Source organism: Schistocerca nitens, chromosome 2 (assembly GCF_023898315.1).
Source record: "Schistocerca nitens isolate TAMUIC-IGC-003100 chromosome 2, iqSchNite1.1, whole genome shotgun sequence".
In the NCBI taxonomy this organism is placed as follows: Eukaryota; Metazoa; Arthropoda; class Insecta; order Orthoptera; family Acrididae; genus Schistocerca; species Schistocerca nitens.
Window position 1 is genome coordinate 324,968,430 of NC_064615.1, and position 22,093 is coordinate 324,990,522.

Sequence of the window (22,093 nt, forward strand, 5' to 3'; positions counted from 1 at the left end):
CATTTTCTGATCAACCATCTTTACTCAGTGAACTCACAAAAAGACAGCAATGCAGCTCTGGAAGATTCCCAACGACAGGCTTACATGTGCTGTTACACTAAATCACAGTCCTGATCAAATAAAGTTCTCAGGTAGTTGTATTTCCACCGATTCCATATGATAGAGTCCCGGAATTTCGATTATGGCAACAATTTTTGATTCATTATAGTTCATTTAATGACCAGCAGAAACACAGTGTTTGACAATAGAGAATCGCCTAGTTTGGAGGGTATAAGTATACTGCTGGTGCTCCACAATGCACTTCTAAATAGTACAGGCGGTTTGCCTTATACAAGAATTACAACTTGCATGGAGGACAGAAGACCACATTAACATGATGTTTCCCGAGTACTCTGTTTTTGCAGATATATTCATGACATTTGGAAGGTAAGCTGTTGACTTGGCGGGCCTCATTCTCATCTGTGTTCGCCATTCATACATCTGTAGCACCCTCTGTATCTGACAAGGTGAATATCTATTTTGTACCACAGTTTGGCAATCTCCCAATTCCATCAGCATCTCAGATGGTATAGGCTGGACGAATCAACATCTCGAGAATATCCACTATCCATGCCAGGTGATGGAAACTGGACAGATTTTAGCCAAATATGGCACACATACTACTTATTGGCTGGGAAGAAGTACTGTGTGGATTAGAATCACCTAGCTCCCATGGGGGTGGAGGTAGTACAGTCGGTAACCTCTCACATCTAGGTTGCTCTGCACAACAGTAGTATTGGAATGTGTTCCAGAGACTGTACAAGTGGATGGGCACAGCTGAGCAGAGAGAGGGGGCCAGAGGATGATGTGGAGGGAGGGAGGGAGAGTGAGAGGGAGTGAGAGTGAGAGGGAGGGGGGGGGGAGAGAGAGAGAGAGAGAGAGAGAGAGAGAGAGAGAGAGAGAGAGGGGGGGGGGGGAGGGAGGGGGGGGGGAGAGAGAGAGAGAGGCAGGCTGTTGTATGAGGCAAGTGGAAGAGGGATAGGGTGTGATGAAGCAGGAAAAAGGGGGGGGGGATTTCGAATTAGGAGAGAGAGATATTTAAATTTTTCCTGATTATTTTTATGAAAGCATTTCACATAATTCAGTATATAAACTAATGACTCATATTTTGTATAAAAGTAATGTGGAAATACTTCTACCACTCCGGAACAGGAATGAGAGTAAGAGGGGGTTGATTTGCAACAACGTTCTGAAACAGTCTGTAAGTATTAAACACATTTTGATATTCCTTTCCTTGTATTTAATTGGAGTACTTTAGCAGTATGAAGTGTAATTTGTGTAAAGTGTATCAACCAGGTCACACGAATTGGCCGTACTGGGAGCTAATATTTTTACAATGTGTTTTGGTACCAAAAATCATGCAACAAGGCTGAATTCTACAAATAAATTTAACATCCTCTTTGGAGTCATGTAGAGGAAAACAGAAGGGGTTCAGACATATACTGTATGCAATATATGTGACATGGGCTTGCGTGGGTGAAGCTGCAGATGAAAAGCTAGTTTTACATAAAAAGTTAATGCAAGAGAACACTCATTTTTACCATTGCACCATACTAGGAAAGCAAGTGATTAAGGATTCAAAATGCACCATGGGGCACTTTAGAGTGTAGATTAAACTGTACAGCCAAATCAAGCAATTTTTAAACTTTGACTAGAATCAATTTTGTCTATAAATGCCAGCCATTTTCATAGTGTACTATCAGCGCAAGGGCAATAAATTTTACTTCAAGATTTTCTGCACTATAAGTAAATAAAATGAAAAAGGACTTTGTAGTAGCAGTATTATTCTCCTGATGCATAAATTATCTTTGCACAAAACTAAGAGTAATGTGAAATAAAAAAACCAAAGCTGCATAAATTTCATGGCACTTCACCTCATGACATGTACAAATCTAGCAAACACTATTCTGTTACAAAGGTACTGAAATAATAACTTCTTTAAATATCTGGATTTAAAAGGCGCCACAAAACAAAGTCTATGAAAACCTTTTGGATAACGGAATATCTCAAATTAACAAGCATATTATTTCACTCTAAAATCAGACTGCACTTAGATCATTCCTCTTCTTGGATGGTGATAATTTTCACAGCTACAACATATAACAGGGGATGAAGTGACAAGGAACAAAAACACCAAGTAGTAATGACTTTCCTCAGCTATACCAGAACAATTATAAACTACTCACTGTCATCAGACTTAATATGCAGAAAATATGAGACTGTAATGTTGTGTAGAATTTTAGCATACAACGGAAAACAGGAAATAGGTGTGAAGTTGAGTGTTTCCACAGAAAGGTTCCTCATTTTTACATCAAATACAATTATCACACAATTCATTATCTTTTTTTATCATCTAGCAACATGACTACACGAAAGTTTGGTTCACTATTGTTTCTGCAACTGCAGGGAGAAACAAGCTCGATTGTCTGAGTCCATATGATGAAACTGCTGCACAGCAGTTCAGCTTCACTGACAGCACACACAAGTTGTGTACTCAAAACAAACTGAAAACAGTGTAGGTGTAACTACACTACGTATTTGCCCCAGCAAGTCCTGCATAAAACCAAAGAGCTGCAGCTGCGAGGCATAGTGTAGACACGGCACGAACCAGCAGTGCCATCCAGGGCCCCACATTTGCAGTGGCTGCTATCCCATCACACAGTGGAAGTTGGTAGGCACAGAGCAGCAGCAATGCAGACACAGCGGGAAGCAGTGAGCGTTTTAGGTCATGACGGGACCACAACCAAACCAACACTGCACTTGTAAGATGCCGAACCTGAAACAACGTACACGTATGTAGCAACAAGTAAAACTCATACATAAGGGGTAATAGGAGAGAAGTTCCTTGAGAAGGGAGTATAGAAAAGGAAGACTTCAGAGAAAACTAGGGTGATAAGAATCCACAGAAATACAAATCTAAAAGGGAGTAGTAAGAAACAGATTGAGTTGGGGAAGGAGATGGAGAGAGTCAGGAGCAGAGTCAAGTATAGGACAAACTACTGGAGATTCAGGGCAGGTGGATTCTAAAAAATATGGTTGTAGAGAAGCTGCTATATGTAGATTGCTTCTTTCACAGGCAACCTTGCCATGGATGTGATAGAATACACCACTAACAGGCTTGAATAGGATGTACTGAGGATTTATGTGGAAATCTTGCAACTTTGTTTTTAGTAGGGATACGACCCAGATGATTTGGGATTAACAGTGTAAGTGGAGCACAAAACTTTGTAGATTGGGAAGAAGTTCCAGTCCAAATAGGAAGCCTCCCCTTTATTCCCACACCTAAATTGAACCTTGCTGCACCAGTCAAGGATCTACACTCCCCACAGTGGAGATGTTGCTTTGTCATCTAACGTAATAACCAAAACTGATCCAATGCCCATATTGCACTATGCATCACCCATTTCATTTCTTTCCATCTGAGATCACCTGCCAGTTACCACACACCCTCCTAAATTTCCAGAAATTTCTCACCTCCATTCCTAGGAGCCTTCTCAAACTGGATAAAGGAGCAATAATCCATGGTGTCAAAACATATCTGAAGTCTACCAGCCTACATGCAGACAAAGGCCCCAATACTTTTGTGATGAAACAAAGTTTGATTGTCAGATGAGTTTGATAGTACCAGCATCCTATTAGTATGTCTTTAAAGAAGCAGTGTATGTTTATAGCCGAAGGTTTCACCCTCTCCCTTACTTTCATTCTGATAATCATGCAATCATTTCTAGAAATACCATATGTACGTTGCAAGAAGGCAATAGCAAACCAGCTACAAAAAACTGAATGTGTAATTTGCCATATTATCACTTTGTATAAGGACTCAGTCAGTCATTACATCATAAGCACTCTTGTCGGTACATCATGCAGCTTTTGGGTGACAATACAGTTAATGATACCAAAAAAAATTTAAAATATTACATTTCTTTTAACTACCAGAAGCCTTAAGCCCTCATTACTGAGCTATGATACTTTAAGGTGCTGTCCTTCAAGCAGATCACAGAAAAATTCTGGGAAATTCAACATTAAGTTCAAAGAATGAAAGTCATCTGGAGCTCCCTAACTTTGTCACTGTACTGTACCAAGCATCAGAACAGTAATAGGTCTAGTGTATTGTCACCTACTAAAGAATAATAATGACTTACAGGAAGGCATATATTGCTGTTGCCACTTAACATAAGCGATATTGTTAAACCTATTTTTTACAGATTGTACATGCAGATTACTTACTAGACTGATATTTGAGTCCAGAGAGGCACGTATATAAGTCCAGTCAAATTCAGCACCACGAGCTCCTACCCAAAGCAGCAGGAGACGTGTCAGCAGTACATCAGCACCTGCCCAACCAATACCAGCTGTCAACACCTTAGCATGACCTTTGCCTGGTATGCCTGCCAGCACAGCATACATTCCACAGAGGTCTGCAACCTCAACAGATGCCTTAAGGAATTCCTGTGGGGAAAAAAGAGGGCAGCGTCATCATCCTGTTGCTTTTAATTTTTTAAACAAATTAAAAAATTTAGAACAGAAAAGGAGCACTTACAGCCAATTGCCAAATTGTAATAAGCATAGCAATATTATCAAATGACACAAACAGAAGCAATGCCATTACATGTTTTTTAAAGCAATGTTGGCAGCACTTTATGTGAGCTGTTTGAAGGAGATGAAAAAGGGGGGGAGGGGGATGATGATGATGATGATGATAATGATGAGTTGGGTTGAGGGGGCACTCCCTGATGAAAAGTCAACATGACATCTCATGAGTAGGGACGAAGGCTGTCCCCACATGCAGAGCAGTTTTTAAGTCTGCCGCCCTTCCCCACCAGTTTAGGGCTGAGGCCTGATAGTTCACAAAATTTCACCACTCTGTTAACACTGGTATCAGTATCTGTGACGACGGTGGGCAGATCTCCAGCAAAACCAAGGGCTGCCCTATTATCAGTATACAGGACACACAAGCCACAATATGCTGAACTGAAAGCAGCATAACAACAAACTTCACAGAAACGTAGATCCCCCCCGGAGGAGGAAGCCATGTGTGAAAGGGCTATGTCCGATGTGACAAGCAAAACTTCCTTCCAGTGGTAAGCAAAACCTACTTCCAGCGGTGAGGCTGACACGAAGTCTGCCAAGCTTTTGTGGTCGGTTTGAGTGACCACAGTTTGTTGTCCGACACCTGCAACCAGTAGCCTATAAAAATACAGAAATCAAGCAATGTTTTGTAACAATGAATTGAAGCTAATCTCTCAACTGTAATATGTGGTCAATGTGGTGACTGTAATGGCAGAAATTTAATGTAACAAAATACATGCGTGGATTTTGGGAGGAAGCCAGCTGGCGTTTACAAAGGAACCATCCCAGCATTAGTCTTAAATGATTTAGGGAAACAATGGCCATACCAAATGCAAATGTCATTAGCACTACATAACCTAGTTTAATGATGCTTGTCTCCAACACTTTTACTTATTTTTAAATATTTTCCCTCTCTTCCTTTTCACTCCCAATGAAAGATCCAATTGCCAGAGCCATGCATCCTACCAGATTTAACCATTTGAGACTGCCTGCAGCTGACTGCTCCATTCCATTCTGTTGCTTGCACCATAGGCAGTAAAGCTCAACTATACTGTGAACAGAGTGCAGCAAGCTGCGATGTGCTGTTGAGGCCTGCAGCTCGTTTGGGTACCCAGCCAAACCCCAAAAGTCAACAGGACTCAGTGCAACAGGAAAATGGACAGAGTGATATTACAGTCCTACACACATAGCTCGGTGCAAGGCACTGAAATGATTACAGTGTAGGCAACTCTCAACTGTTTTGATTTTCTTTATTGTACTTTGGGATTATTATTATCATCATTATTGTTGTTGTTGTCAGAAATACATATTGAACAGCAAAGGGGTAAAAAACATGTATGGAAGAGAAAAACGAAGGTTCCCTGAAACAAATTATAAATATTCAAAATAAATCTGTAGGTTTTGCTGAGTGTACTAGCTGTCATGCATTATTAGCTTCCTGTGATGGTGGCAGTACTAGTAGTATGTTGTGACACTTCAATACCTACAGAGCTGTTTCTAATAGTCAGATCATGAGTACTAGCAACCTTCTGGCATCAGCAAAATCAATTGTCTTGGAGAATTGTGTAAGAATGTGTGCAAGAAATCTGCAGCCATTCAGCACAGCTGCAGGAGAAGGCCTGCGCAGATACCAAAAAGTAGGAGCATAGTACTCCACTGCAAGTGAGAGAGATGTGCTTCCTTACCCATCATAATTTAACGACAATTGCAAACTAATATTGCATAGCAATGCCCCCCCCCCCCCACAGCACGGCTCTGGTGCGGGCATCGAATCCTGGTCGCTGTCCTTTCTGTCTGCGGACACCGTCATCTTCAGAATGGAGCGTTCCTGACTTATCTTCCTAACTTCGGAATCCCACGCTGCGCTAAGTTGAAATCCACTATCCTGGTTGACCAGATTTTTGTGAAGACGTATTTCCACTGCCTCCTTGAAGGAGGAGTCCCAAAATTCTTTGGCACTGCATATCATCTTCATTTCTTCAAAGTTAAAGGTGTGCCCCCATTAACACTATGCTCTGCTACTGCGGACTTGCTTATTTCTACTGAGCACACATTTCTGATGTGCTCTGTACAGTGCTGTGATATACACCATTGTGTTTGTCCAATGTACTGCCTCCCACATTCACACTGTATACTGTAGATGCCTGGTGTCTGCAACCCTAAAGGGTCTTTGGTCGAGCTAAGTACGTTCCTTACTTTTCACGTTGCGTGGAAGATGGCTTTTATACCGTGCTTTTTCAGTATCGGATGTAGTGGAATCTTCTCCTTAAGGATCTTCGGGAGGCCATATAGTTGTGGAGAAGTCGGTGCCAAGGGGTAAAGCCTTCTGATGGTGTTCTTGTCTGAACACCGCAAATGCACCAACATATGGGATAGCCAAACACCTAGCACAACTACCAAAACCACTTGAGGCTCACTGCCCACACCACATCAAGAATTCGACAGAATTTGTAAACGTACTCCAAGAGCTGTGCATAGATAAGAAGAACCTACTAGTCAGCTTTGATGTTACGTCCCTTTTCACCCATGACACTGAATGATTCCTTAGCGCTTCTCGAGGGACACTTCGATGAAGACACAATCAGACTAACTACCACCTATTTCAAATGTGGCAGGAAATTCTATGAACAAATAGATGCGGTTGCCATTGCCCCCCCCTTAGCTCCGAGTATTGCCAACCTTTACATGGAGCGCTTTGAAGATGTGGCACTGGCCTAAAACCAAAGGCATTCCATAGATACGTTGACAACACTTTTTTGGTGTGGCCACATGCCAAAGAAAACCTACAGGAATTTCTATGTCATCTCAATGGCATACATGAGAATTTCAAGTTCACCATGGAAGTAGAAGAGAACTGATGCCTACCCTTCCTGTACATTTTAACCAGAAGAAACCTGGACGGTACATTGGGACACACTGTCTACAGTAAAAAGTCGCGCACGGTGTAATGACACTTCCTCAGACAAAAAAAAAAAAAAAAAAAAAAAAAAAAAAAAAAAAAAAAAAAAAAAAAAAACAAATACCCCAGAATTTTCCCCAAAACAAGTTACAAATTCCACAAAAAGTGATCAAGTAACCAAAGTTCCATTTAACATTATTATTTGGATAATAACCAGTAATTGAAACAAGAACCTTATACTTAGTAATTTATCAACTTACAGAAGAAAGATAGAATCTCAGTAAAATCAAACTCAAAATCATAGTAAATTGCAAAATCATTATAGGCTAATTAAAATTAGCAAAGTAGAACCAACGGTCTCAAAGAATACTTTGTGTGAGTACTCTTTGAGAATTGTGAGTAACAGCTCAGGGAAATTTGATCCACTGTCACTACGTTACAGGAGTTAGCCAAAGCTGTTCAGACTTGTTTGAATACTCGTATATGTAGGCGTGGTTATATTATTTTTCAAGGATTGATAATTGCGATCTACTATGACGCAGTGAAATGAAACATTGACTTCAACTATAACATCATTTAGAATTCAGATAAAGGACTACCTTATATTAGACTGAAGTGAACTTTTTAATTAGATGGCTTGAACTCAACTCTAGTTAGGCATTGAACAGTGATAGACAATTAACTTCATTCCTAATTACAAATGGACCTGGGACTTGGCAATAGTTTTAAAGCCGATAATTTATAAATTACCCCTCCCCTCCCCCCACCTGGGAAAGCATCTTCCTCACAGACTTGTTAGGAAGTGATTGTTATTGGGAAATAAACCACCCTTTTGTGCCAATTTACGTATTTGTGATTCCAAATTACAAAATTGTTTAGAGACATAACTGTGATCTTTCGCGTGCTGCAATAATATTTGACTGAAGCGCTCGGCGCATATACAGAAACTCTTTGATGTTAAGAAGCAATCGAAATGTTACCGACTTATTACAGATTTGAAATTACAACCAAACTATGGGGAGGTTGGTGTCTGTGGAACTAAATTGAACTCATCAGTAATGTTTTTATAGAAACTGTTAAACCATCAAATATAAACGAGTTAATGACGACGAGTAGCATAATATTGGTCACAATTGGTGAAGTAGATATCACGCACACGTCGAGAGTTCAGTTCAGCACTGTTTTTTTGTAATGTCGTCTTTACCTAATAACAGTATCATCGCTCTACCGACTATCGCCGAGTTTTAGCCAGGGCTGATCAATACTAATCTATCAACTACCAACCAGGAAAACCGGTGACGTTACAACAGACCATTATTTCAATGCTCAGAGCTGCCACCATCCAGCACAATGAAACTCAGTACTAAACATGTTGGTACATAGAGCCAGGTCCATCCGTGACAGAGGGAGTTTGCCACAGGAGTTGTATCATCTGCGGGAAACTTTCTGAAAAAACGACTACAGCGGGATGCAGATAAGACGTGTGTTATGGACAGACTAGAGGTGGGAGGACAAGCAAGAAGAAGATGAAGTAAATCCTGTGGCATTCCTGCCCTATGCTGGCCCGCCAACAGCCAAAATCACAATAATACTGAAAAAGCACGGTATAAAAGCCATATTCCACACAATGTAACGGACATACTTGGCTCAACCAAAGACCCTTTAGGATTACAGATGCGGGGCATCTACAGTATCCCATGTGAATGTGAAAGGCAGTACATTGGACAAATACAATGGTGTATATCACAGCACTGTACAAAGCGAATCAGAAACATGTGCTGAGGACACATAAGCAAGTCCGCGGTAGCAGAGCACAGCGTTAACAAGGGGCACACCTTCAACTTTGAAGAAACGAAGAAGATACGCAGTGCCACAATGGATTCTGGGACTCCATCTTCAAGGAGGCAGCGGAAATACGTCTCCACAACAATCGCCAACCAGAAAAGTAGATTTCAGCTTAGCACAGTGTGGTATTTTGAAAATGGGAAGATACATCAGGAATGCTCCATTCTGAAGGTGGCGGCGTCCATGGACAGAATGGACGGCGACCAGGACTTGACACCCACACCAGAGCTGCGCCGTGATCCCCCACCACCGGCCAAGCCGCTCGGCGCCCCTTTCCAAAGGCACGTGATTGGCCCGCCTGCAGAAGAGAACTGTGGTCAAGCATCTATATGGATATGTGCGGCACAACATCCCAACACCTCACTTGAGGATGATGGGTACGAAACCCACCGAAATGTTGCAACAAGATGCCGACACTTGACTGATCATCCAAGAAGAGTTCATCACCGGAATATGCCAAGAAAGCCTGCAATCGCAATTCATCCAGAAGGTTGTACAAGCGTTATGAGAAGAAAAATATTTTTTATTTATTTGAGGCAAGAAAATTTATGGAAAACTTTGTTTCTTCATTATGTTGAGCAGCACAGCTGAATTGACGCTAATTCTAATGATCAGTGAAAACCACCTCAGCTATATTATTATACATTTATTGGGTTGGAACTGGTTTCATCCTAGAACACCTCTAGGTTGCTGCCATGTCTGCAACTGGCTGCTAGACTTCTCACCTGTTGACAAACCTTTGATTTTCCTGGCAAAATATGCTTTTCCAGGTGTGATTGTGCTTTACTAAAAGAAAATGAATCCAGACAAATCTCCTGGGCAAGCCAAACTAATATTCCCTATCAGAAGATCTATATTTTTGCATTTCTTTCTCACTCCATATTCATCAGAAGTACATGAATTTCAAATGATTTGATTCTAGCAAAAATAATCTTCCATGAGGAAGAAAGAATGAGATGAACAACTAAACATTAAAACTTTGTTACCTTTTCTTGTTTGTTGTTTACTTTAGTTTTTAATTTTAACACATGTATTTGCACCCAATGGTTAAGTTAATGGCTGTATCAAACAACTAATATGTCATGCTGATATTCTTTGCAAATACCTATGAGCAATGGTTCCTAAACTTTTTCAACCAGTGACCCCCTTCCACAAAAATCTAGTATGTGCGAAACCCCGACTTACAAAATTAATTGTACTTACTGTATTTTGCAAATAACTGAAGTACAAGCAAATGGTTTAATAGCTCTAATGCTTTCATACAGATTATATTCCAGTTGTGTAACATCAGAAGAGCTGATGAAGGCCTTCGCACGATGGGTAGGTTGAGTTGGTAATAGGCTATTAAAATATTTTACACTTCTCTGTTAACCTACAGGGGATTAACTTGCCCAACCCTTCCTTGGAATTCTGTGAGAAGGATCCATCTACTTTGCCTGGTACATAAATCTGAACTTGGGAATCACTGAAGTTAAAGCCACACTGAAATTACTTTCAGCAGAAAGTTTGTTTCTGTATTTACTGTTTATTAAGTGTAAGAAAAAAGATACTTTTCACACAAATATGTAGATGAGACATAACATAGCTGTTATGGCTTTATTTGATAGGAAATAGTTTTCCCAAAACTTTCCAAGTCTCTTCAAATGTTTTTTAATTACGTTCCTGACATTTTCATCCCAAGAAAAATCAATTTCTACTACAAAATTGTGAATGGTATCAAAGAACTGATTTTGATTGGAATTTATACAGATCACCTAAATTGTAAACTTTTAAACGAATGATTGATAAAGTCTTGCACAGACTTACTCCATGAAGTAATAAATTTGAACTGATGATTTTTAGGAAAATACCTGCCAAATATGTCCATGTCTGGCTTCAGAAAGATGTAGCTGGTGAGAAAATGATAACTTCATACAATGAGAACAATTCTGCCATGAGATAAGCACCTAACTTCCATGTGTGTCAATAAAAACTTAAAAATACTTGTCATTTCTTTACACAGTACTGAAAAAAATTTGATAATTAGTCAGATCACCTATAATAAAATTATCTGCTTTCTACTGAGGTACAAAGTTGTTTTCACACAAAGATATCAACATGTTGATTCACCAATTACAAGCAGTGGAGAAGATTAAGGAATCACACTGTTCCTGACTTTCCTGTTTATATAAGTGTAAGAAAAAAGCCTTTTCACACAAATACAATTTAACACAAGATCAGAGGCCTTTTCACACAAATACAATTTAACACAAGATCAGAGGTGAAATACTGCATTGGAAAATAGTGTGCGAAGTAAAAACTGCTTGCAAATGGGCCACTGAGAATTTTGTATCGCCCTGTCTGGTGGTCACCCGAGTCAATGAGCAGCCAAGCCACATGGGCCTCTGAGTGAACCCAGGCTATTATACTGTGCATTTAGGTGGGTCTCGGTGCGGATCCACCACCTGACCAAGAAGTGCGAGTCAAGGCTCGTCCAGCTGTCACGACTATAGTCCCACTTGGGTCACACAGGCTCGATGCACGCCTCTGTCAATGGCTTCAAAATCTGAAATTGTTGCCTCTCTCATCTTACTTCATGTTCTTGATGCAACCTGTTAACATTTTAAACTTCTTGTGGCTGACTCAAATTGATATCTGATGATCTATTTACAAAGAAGATTGTAGTTGTACATGCTATCGATGACCACGCCATTAAAAATATAGCACAAGCTCCGAGGGGCCAATGATAGAGAAAGTTATTAGTCATGTCCTTGTCAAAGAACTGTACCAGCATTTGCCTTAACCAGTTCAGCAAAATTATGGAAAACATAACTGTGGAGGACCAAAATGGGGATTTAAGCCCTATTCCTCCTACTCCAATGTGTTAACTGCTGGACTAGCTCGCTCAGAGGCTTGACAAGGATGCTTGAGTATGTGTAGGATAAAGCTGCGCAAGCATCAGCACTGCACACGCAGTTCGATGCTTGATCAAGTTTCGTAAGTATTTAAGCATGTGATGCTTGAGCATGTGTACCAAGAATAGGGAGGCTTGTGCAAGCATTTGTCAGTGATCTGCTGTGATTTAATATTTATTTGGGCCTGTTACATTATATTCTGTACAAAGATTGTAATGTAACGTAGGTCCAGTCAAAGAATACAAAGAAGTAAATCAACAGTATTGTGACTCAGTTTCCACAGTGTGTTTACCACAGTCTAATGTCTCTACCATGAATATTTAATATGGGAGCTATATTTTCGTATTTTTAGCAACTCTATACGCCACATAATAGAGGGAAACATTCCACATGGGAAAAAATATCTAAAAACAAAGTTGATGTAACTTACCAAACGAAAGCGTTGGTATGTTGATAGACACACTAACAAACACAAACACACAAAATTCAAGCTTTCGCAACCCAAGGTTGCTTCATCAGGAAAGAGGGAAGGAGAGGGAAAGACAAAAGGATGTGGGTTTTAAGGGAGAGGGTAAGGAGTCATTCCAGTCCCAGGAGTAGAAAGACTTACCTTAGGGGGAAAAAGGGACAGGTATACACTCGCGTGCACACACACATATCCATCCGCACATATACAGACACAGACAGGCAAAGAGTTTGGGCAGAGATGTCAGTTGAGGGGGAAGTACACAGGTAAAGATGTTGAATGAGAGGTGAGGTATGAGCGGTGGCAACTTGAAATTAGCGTAGGTTGAGGCCTGGTGGGTAACGGGAAGAGAGGATATATTGAAGGGCAAGTTCCCATCTCCAGATAACCCGGACGGCGTAACACTGTGCCAAGATGTGCTGGCCGTGCACCAAGGCATGTTAAGCCACAGGGTGATCCTCATTACCAACAAACACTGTCTGCCTGTGTCCGTTCATGCGAATGGACAGTTTGTTGCAGGTCATTCCCACATAGAAAGCTTCACAGTGTAGGCAGGTCAGTTGGTAAATCACGTGGGTGCTTTCACACGTGGCTCTGCCTTTGATTGTGTACACCTTCCGGGTTACAGGAGGTCTTCGTGGCAAATGAATCTGCTTCAGTCCTGAATCCCTGAACCATTACACCAACAACAACCTGAAAAAAAAGCTTTCGCATCCCACAACTACCCTCCCGACCTGGTACAGAAGCAAATAACCAGAACCACTTCCTCATCCCCTCAAACCCAGAACCTCCCACAGAAGAACCCCAAAAGTGCCCCACTTGTGACAGGATACTTTCCAGGACTGGATCAGACTCTGAATGTGGCTCTTCAGCAGGGATACATCTTCCTCAAATCCTGCCCTGAAATGAGATCCATCCTTCATGAAATCCTCCCCACTCCACCAAGAGTGTCTTTCCGCTGTCCACCTAACCTTCGTAACCTCTTGGTTCATCCCTATGAAATCCCCAAACCACCTTCCCTACCCTCTGGCTCCTACCCTTGTAACCGCCCCCGGTGTAAAACCTGACCCATGCACCCTCCCATCACCACCTACTCCAGTCCTGTAACCCGGAAGGTGTACACGATCAAAGGCAGAGCCACGTGTGAAAGCACCCACGTGATTTACCAACTGACCTGCCTACACTGTGAAGCTTTCTATGTGGGAATGACCAGCAACAAACTGTCCATTCACATGAACGGACACAGGCAGACAGTGTTTGTTGGTAATGAGGATCACCCTGTGGCTAAACATGCCTTGGTGCACGGCCAGCACATCTTGGCACAGTGTTACACCGTCCGGGTTATCTGGATGCTTCCCACTAACACCAACCTATCAGAACTCCGGAGATGGGAACTTGCCCTTCAATATGTCCTCTCTTCCCGTTACCCATGGGCCTCAACCTCCGCTAATTTCAAGTTGCCGCGGCTCATACCTCACCTGTCATTCAACATCTTTGCCTCTGTACTTCCGCCTCGACTGACATCTCTGCCCAAACTCTTTGCCTTTACACATGTCTACTTGTGTCTCTATATGTGCGGATATATATAATCTCTCTCTCTCTCTCTCTCTCTCTCTCTCTCTCTCTCTCTCTCTCTCTCTCTCTCTGTGTGTGTGTGTGTGTGTGTGTGTGTGTGTGTGTGTGTGTGTGTGTGTGCGTGCGTGCGTCCGCGCGCCCCCGCGCATGTATACCCGTCCCTTTTCCCCCCTAAGGTAAGTCTTTCCACTCCCAGGATTGGAATGACTCCTTACCCTCTCCCTTAAAACCCACATCCTTTCGTCTTTCCCTCTTTCCTGATGAAGCAACCATGGGTTGCGAAAGCTTGAATTTTGTGTGTGTTTGTTAGTGTCTTTATCAACATACCAACGCTTTCGTTTGGTAAGTTAATCATCTTAGCAAATCGAAAGCCAAAGGTTTAAATTTTACACTTAAGAAATCATTCCATCAGGAGAATCATACAAACATTCTGTTGTTTGACCATCGAACAGATTTCCATAGTAATAGTAGACACAGTAATATGCATCCCTGGCACAGAGAACTGAAAGAGTTGAAAACAAATAAGTTGCCAGGTCCAGACAGAAACCCAGTTCAGTTTTACAAAGAGTATTCTACAACATTGGCCACTTGCCTAACTTGCATTTATCGTGAATTTCTCACCCAACGCAAAGTCCCAAGCTCAGGTGACTTCTGTGTATAAGAAGGACAAAAGAACAGACCGGCAAAATTACATACCAGTATCCCTAAGATCGGTTGCTGCGGAATTCTTGAACATATTCTCAGTTAGAATATAACAAATTTTCTTGAGACTTGGAAGCTTATGTCCGTGAATCAGCATTGTTTTTGAAAGCATCACTTGTGCGACTATGTTCTAAGATTTCCAGAAAGCATTTGACATGGTGCCCCATTGCAGACTGTTAACGAATATATGAAATATGGAATAGGTTACCAGATATGTGAATGGCTCAAAGACTTCTTAAGTAATAGAACCCAGTACGTTGTCCTCAAAGGCGAGTGTTTGTCAGAGACAAGGGTTTAGTCAGGAATGCCCAAGAGAAGTGCTACCTGTAATCTGTCAGACAGGGTCGGCAGCAACCTGCGGTTGTTTGCTCATGATCCTGTGGTGTACAGGAAAGTGTCAAAGTTGAGTGACTGAAGGAGGATTCAAGATGACTTGGACAAAATTTCTAGTTGGCGTGAGGAAAGGCAGTTGGCTGTAAATGTTGAAAACTAAGTCAATGCAGACGAGTAGGAAAAACAAACTCATAATGTTCAGATTTTTCCTGCTTGATGCAGTCACATCACTTATTTATCCACACATAACTTTGCAAAGTAATATGAAATCCAACAAACATGTGAGAATTGTGGTAGGGAAGGTCAATGATGACTTCACTTTATTGGAAGAATTTTGGGAAAGTGTGGATCATCTGTAAAGGAGGCTGCATATATGATGCTGGTGCGACCTATTCTTGACTAGTGCTCAAGTGCTTGGGGTCTGTACCAGGTTGGATTAAAGGATGGTATCAAAGCAATTTAGAGATGGGCTGCTAGATTTCTTACCAGTAGGCTAAAACAACACACAAGTATTTCTGAGATGCTTTTGGACCTAAAGTGGGAATCAGCGGAGGGAAGATGCAATTCGAGGAGCACTACTGAGAAAATTTAGAGAACCGGCATTTGAGGCTGACTACAGAAGATTCTGCTGTCACCAACACACACTTCACATAAGGACCACAAAGATAAATCTATGAGACATTAGGGCTCATACAGAGGCATATAGACAGTTGTTTTTCCCTCGCTCCATTTGTGAGTGGAACAGGAGAAGAAATGACTAGTAGTAGTAGTAGTAGTAGTAGTAGTACAGTGTATCCCCCAACATGCTCCATATGGTGGCTTGCAGACTATGAGCATTAATGTGGATGTAAAGCCAGCACCTCGTCGTCTAAGCTTGACATTTTCTGGTAAACAAACTAACACTTGTACAAGCATACTCGAACCATGTGGAGGTGCCAGGAATTTCTGCATGCTTGCTCAAATGTGCTTGTCAAGCATAGAGTTACATGTTTGCCTGCCTTAACATATTGCAGGAAAAGAAATATAGTTAGAAATATACCACAAAAAAACGGAATTGTGGGAATATTTCAATAGGAAAACTGAATATGACATTCATAGGGGACAATAAATATAATACAAATTAATAAGATACATGAATTAAATGAGAAAGATACAGGCACAATAAATATAATGACTCTAGAATAATGAGAACACCATTATCAAAATTCTGGGGTGACACTTCAGAAGAGGAATACTGTGAAAATTGTCCAATCAAAGAAAAACAAATGTCACTGAAATATATGAATTAGACATAGCAATGCAAAAATTGAAGGACAGAAAAGCAATGGGGTCAAGAGGAATATTGGATATGAGTGACAATGCCTGCTGCAATCATTTTGGAGTGTATACTCAGTTTTGTTATTACTTGGCAAAGCCAACAAGAGTGAAAGCAAAGAAACTTGGCTGTTCGGAAAGACTGTTCTGCGCTTTGCCTGAGGTCTTGGTTAGGTTGGGAGGTGACAGTTTGGTAGTGTGTTGGTGAAGCTAACAAATGTGAAACTCAAAAAGCCTGGCTGTAGTGACAGACTGATCTGTATCTTAGCTCATTTGAAGAAACAGCCATCTATATCACTTTAAACTGCCATCTTGTTAATGCCTTTTGTCGCGCAGTTCCTATGCCAGTGATCAAAGCTGACAGCTCATATTGAATATTCTTCTTTATCTGCAAGTTGGACAGATGGAATAAATATCAAACTGTTTAAATATGGAGGTACCTGGCTAAAATGTTCTCCATGTTTGAGAGAGACAAGAAAAGTGACCCAAACACTTGTAGAGGAATCAGCCTCATTAACACAGGCTATAAAATCTACAGGACTGTATTAAATAAAAGATTGCATCCTACCACTGATACAGTTTTACAACAGGAACAAATACAATTTTGAAACAGATGATCCCACATTCATGATATTATTAGTATAAAACAACAACTTCAGAAAAGGAATAACTGTAACTTAGTGACAAGCATAGTGTTTGTCAATTATGAAAAAGCTTATAACAAAGTCAATATACACTTATAGTAGCAGATTATGAAAGAAAATATCTCTGTAAAAGCTCTTTACAAAAATTTAAACATTAAATTGAAGATCTAAACAATTAAAGACAACACAGGTAATTATAAAAGGATGTGGTATGTCACCAACTCTATTCAAGAACCACAGACATGATCTACATAGGGCTTGGAAAAAAATTATTGTCTATGGCATAAAAACATCTGTTACACTCATTTGATCAGATAACATATCAAGAAAATGAAGATAATCTTCAAAGAACCATTTAGCACATTAATTTGTTGGCTTCTAAATGTAACATGAACACCTACATTAATAAAACAAAGCTTTGGCACTTGAGAGAAAATTGCCTGTAAGATCTGAAATTATAATAACTGAATGTTGGAACAGACAATAAAATTGTTTCATTAAATGTTTCGACAGCTATATATTAGAAGGGTCTTTCATCACTAGCTTTGAATAATGATGTATGGTACACAAAATATTGCTATAAATAATATAAAAAGGAACTTTACGGTATTGATGAGTCACCAATACATTTGTCAGTAAAAGGAACTCTTACACTGTCCTCATATTGCAGTAGCTAGCAGTAAATATTACTGATAAATTTAATTTTTTCCATTACGGCCACGACGATATTCCATAGGCTATTTATGCCCATTTGCACGACTAATTTGGTTCAATACGTGAACATGAAACCATTCCCCCCCCCCCCCCCAAAAAAAAGTCTCTTCCAATAGCATTTATTCTCGTAAATTAATGTTTCACATATTGTCAAGAAAATATTACGGTGTTCTTCGTTAGAAAACTGGCTCAGATCTGACTGGAATTAATTAGTTCCACATACCGCTATCACGTCTTGTCCACCAACGTCGCTAGCTGGGAAAAAGGTAGCCAACACAAGCATTTTACAAAGCTGAGTAAACACGTATATGCCCCCTGCTTGAACACATTTCCAAAAGGCACCATATTCGGATCTGTAACACAAGAAATGAGACTGCATTCGCAAGGCAATAGTAAGGGTGAAAACAATCAGGAACCGGCACTCTCTCCTGTATACTCTCGAGTTTCCATACTTTCAGATATACGTACTATATTAGATAAAGATTATTGTGGTAGAATTTAATGTATTGGTTGTTCATGTGAGTTAACAGCTACCGGTAACAGGGCTTAATCAATACAAAGAAAAAGATTGTGTACACTCACAGTCCGGAATATTTGTAAGTCAGATAATAAGGAACATATACGAGAGCGACGCAGTTTCCAAAATGGTATAACGTCATTCTCTAAAACACACTTCGACAAAATGGCCTAAATAACTTGTATCAGCTACATATAAATATTCCCAGTCACGTTTATATTAACCTAAAAATTATCAGCTGTCTAGTTTCTACTAATTTCGGAACCCTCCAACCAAACCACGTAAGAAAGAAAACAGGACTTTTGTTTATTCATTGTAATAATCGATCATTTTGTGAAATCGACTGAATCTGGGCTTCCGTAGGCAATAAAAACTTGCACATGCATACCGCCATCACCTCCCGTGCCAGACAGTTCGCCTGAGGAAACATCGTACTGCCTCACTACCATGCCAGTTGGCCAGATATTCCGAGAAGTTTAATTACTAGCTTGACGCCCATAAGTTTCAGCAACTTTCGTTTGTTCGAAAGGAGAGGTCAGCACCAGTACACCTACCAAGTGATCCCCTTGTAGCACCAGTTGAGGCATGCACGTGGACGCTGTCGCGTTAGGTGGAAGACGAGCTAAAGGCGTGTGTGCCCGTAGTCCCACTGCTAATAACCTTTTGACAACTGTTCGTGTCGACACGTCTGGGCTCACAAGCCCTTTTGTCTGTGGTGTGGTACTCGTTGCTGTATGATATGCCATTGCTGCCCTTACAATACGACGATCCTGGTAGGTGTCTTTGCTGTATGGACTTCCAGAACCTCATCTACAGGTGTGAGAATGTTGATGTGAGCACGGATACCAGCATCGTTGCACAACAGATGCAGTGTCCAACTAGTGTGGCAATTCTCTGAAAGGACCACCTCGCCATTCGGGTGGACACAATTTGACCCCTTTCAAACTCGCTCAGTTGGCTGTGGGAAGCACTAGTGCATCTCTGGGGCATGGTTGCCTACTTGCTTCACATGTTTGCACCACACAGAGACTTCTGGTTGCGAGCATTCTCTATTATAGAGTAGACAAAAATGGCGCTCTTGTAGCTATGTCCCTACGCTATCTATTGCAGACGACGTTGAAACCATTATCAATACATCTGCTATCCCCCAGGTGACACAGTCTGTCATCACGATCACATCAAAATTGGTGTTGTGCAGGTGTACTAATTTTTTTGTGGTGGTGTAGTTGGCAATACTTTCTGGAGTTTCGATTCGACTGTCTCGTAAGTCACTGACCTTTCTTTGAATACCGCTGGTTTCGTAATCAAAATATTGAATTACAGTTGGGAACATTTTCAGTGCACCATGACTACTTGCCTTGGTCTCCAGGCAGAAATATAGAACTTTTTCATTCAAATAGTCTGCTATTTGGATTTCCACTTGGGGACTATTCAGGAGGACGCTGTCATGAGAAAAAGGAAAACAGGCATTCTACTGGTCAGAGAATGTTAGATCTCTTAATTTGGAATCGGAAAAGGGAAATGGATAAACTGAAGCTATATGTTGAGGTAATTTGTGAATTGTGGTGGTCAGGTGGCAATAGGGTTATAAACACTAATCCAAAATGGGGGTAATGGAGGAGTAGGTCTAATAATGAATAAGAAAGTAGGAATGATAGTAGCTACTATGAACAGTATAGTGAATGCATTATAATAGCCAAAATATATGCAAAACCAACACCTACCACAGTAAAACATGTGTATGTGCCAACTAGCTATGCAGACCATTAAGAGGTTGAAAGAATGTGTGATGAGATAAAAGAAATTAGCTAGATAGTTAAAGTAGACGAATATTTATTTGTGATGGGGGACCGGAATTCGATATGAAAAGGAAGTGAAATTTTGGAGTACTGTGTCTGCTACAATTGCACTCTTTCGTCAGTACAAGCTAGCCAGCGAGTCTAACATTCTGGAGCTTTCAGTATGCTAGGTGACTGTTTTTGTGGGGAAACATTGTCGAGTCATTCCAACATTGTTTCAGTGCATAACATGCAGGCTGGCTTCGGAAGGTAGAAATGTTGATTGGACAATAGGATGGGGATTGGCTGTGGTAAAAGTTGAAGGCAATGTTGAGAGGACAAACGAGTGCTTATTCTTTAATAATTACATATATGAAAGTTAATCAGAATGAGTGAGAGTTAGCTTTTCTAGTGTGAGTTAAACTGAAGTTACCGATAAGTATTTATTTGTATTAACGACCTGTAGAAGACTATAGTAAAATTAGAAACTGGTATGGATGAAAGAATCAAGCTCACTTAAATAGTGATTTGTCCACAATGGTAAATTGTCAGTGTGAGTTGCAAAAGTGTGGGTGTGGAAGGCATTATTAAGAATTTTCATTGCTGGGAACCAATAAACAAGTTTGTATACATAGTGTTGCCATTTATAACAGATCCTGATAATGTGTAATTACCAAGTCGATGGCCATTAATGAACAATAGGCACATGGTTATTTTCCTCTGCCAGACATGATCCATTGTTAACTGTCTCCCTGAAGAATCTGATCGCCAAACAGTATGTACATGGTCCATAAAAAATTTCAAAGGGAGAGGTTACAGAAGGAAAAATAGTAGAACATGGACTGGGAGAAATTAAAGAAAGGGGAAGCTGACCAGCAGAATTTACATAGAGCATAATTTATCATAGGTAACACTTGATTTGAGAATTGTGGTAGAAGGTTGTGCACAGAAATGGAGAGGATAATGATGTCACAACTACAGACAACTATTTTTAGTTTCAGACTTCTCAAAAATACTAGAAATCCTTATGCTCAACAGTTTATCTGCTTACCTGGAAAAGCATAATGTAATAACTCCAGCACAGCATGGAAACCAGGAAGGGAAATCAATGGAAACAGCAATTGAATAATTACCAGAATTTATTGTACAGATCTTGGACTACAGGACGGTAGTGTGTGGAGGTTTTTTTTTTTTTTTTTTTTTTTTTTTTTTTTTTTTTTTTTACTTACTCAAGGCGTTTGACACAATCATGCAGTCCTAATGATGAAACTAGAGAATACTGGTACTCATAGGCATATAGCAGATTGGATAACATCATATTTCAATAACACAGAGCAATACGTAACCACTGACAACTTACACAGACCAAAAGTTGCAGGTGTTAAATATGGTGTACCTCAAGGATCTATAATGGGGCCTATGCTGTACAGTTTATTCGTAAATAATGTACAAACATATGAAAATGAGAATGAGATACTGTATGCATATGATATGACAGTGTTATATGTTTCTAAAAATTCTGAAGCACTGCAATCAAAATACAACACAATGGTTCACAGAAAATGAGCTACCCGTTAATCCGATTTTCAACAATAAATGCATAGACATTTTTAGACGAAAAAGGACTGAAAGAAACAGCTTCAATTAAGTTTTTAGATGTAAAAATAGACAGTTAGCTAAACTGGAAACAGCAGATAAATACTTTTACTAAGCGATATTCGTAATGAAACAGGTTTCTCGGTACACACATCAAGACCTCTTCTGCACTGTCTATCATGGACTTTTCGCGGCATATATGCAATAT

At 40.3% G+C, this 22,093-nt stretch overlaps 1 protein-coding gene across 2 annotated transcripts in view; it reads right to left on the bottom strand.

The window, feature by feature from the left end:
- The window catches only part of LOC126236122 (transmembrane protein 147), a 30,550-nt gene extending 11,748 nt beyond the window's left edge, over positions 1-18,802 (bottom strand). The window contains exons 1-4 of one of the 2 annotated variants that reach the window (XM_049945196.1): positions 18,577-18,802; positions 18,218-18,347; positions 4,267-4,488; positions 2,648-2,815 (exon numbers count right to left, since the gene is read on the bottom strand). In XM_049945196.1, the coding sequence (XP_049801153.1) occupies positions 2,648-2,815; positions 4,267-4,488; positions 18,218-18,347; positions 18,577-18,653 (597 nt within the window). In that variant the 5' untranslated portion in view covers positions 18,654-18,802. Of the gene's footprint in view, positions 1-1,803; positions 2,816-4,266; positions 4,489-18,217; positions 18,348-18,576 lie in introns of those variants that run through there. The other variant, XM_049945195.1, reaches the window with a different exon arrangement.
- Positions 18,803-22,093: the final 3,291 nt, after the last annotated feature.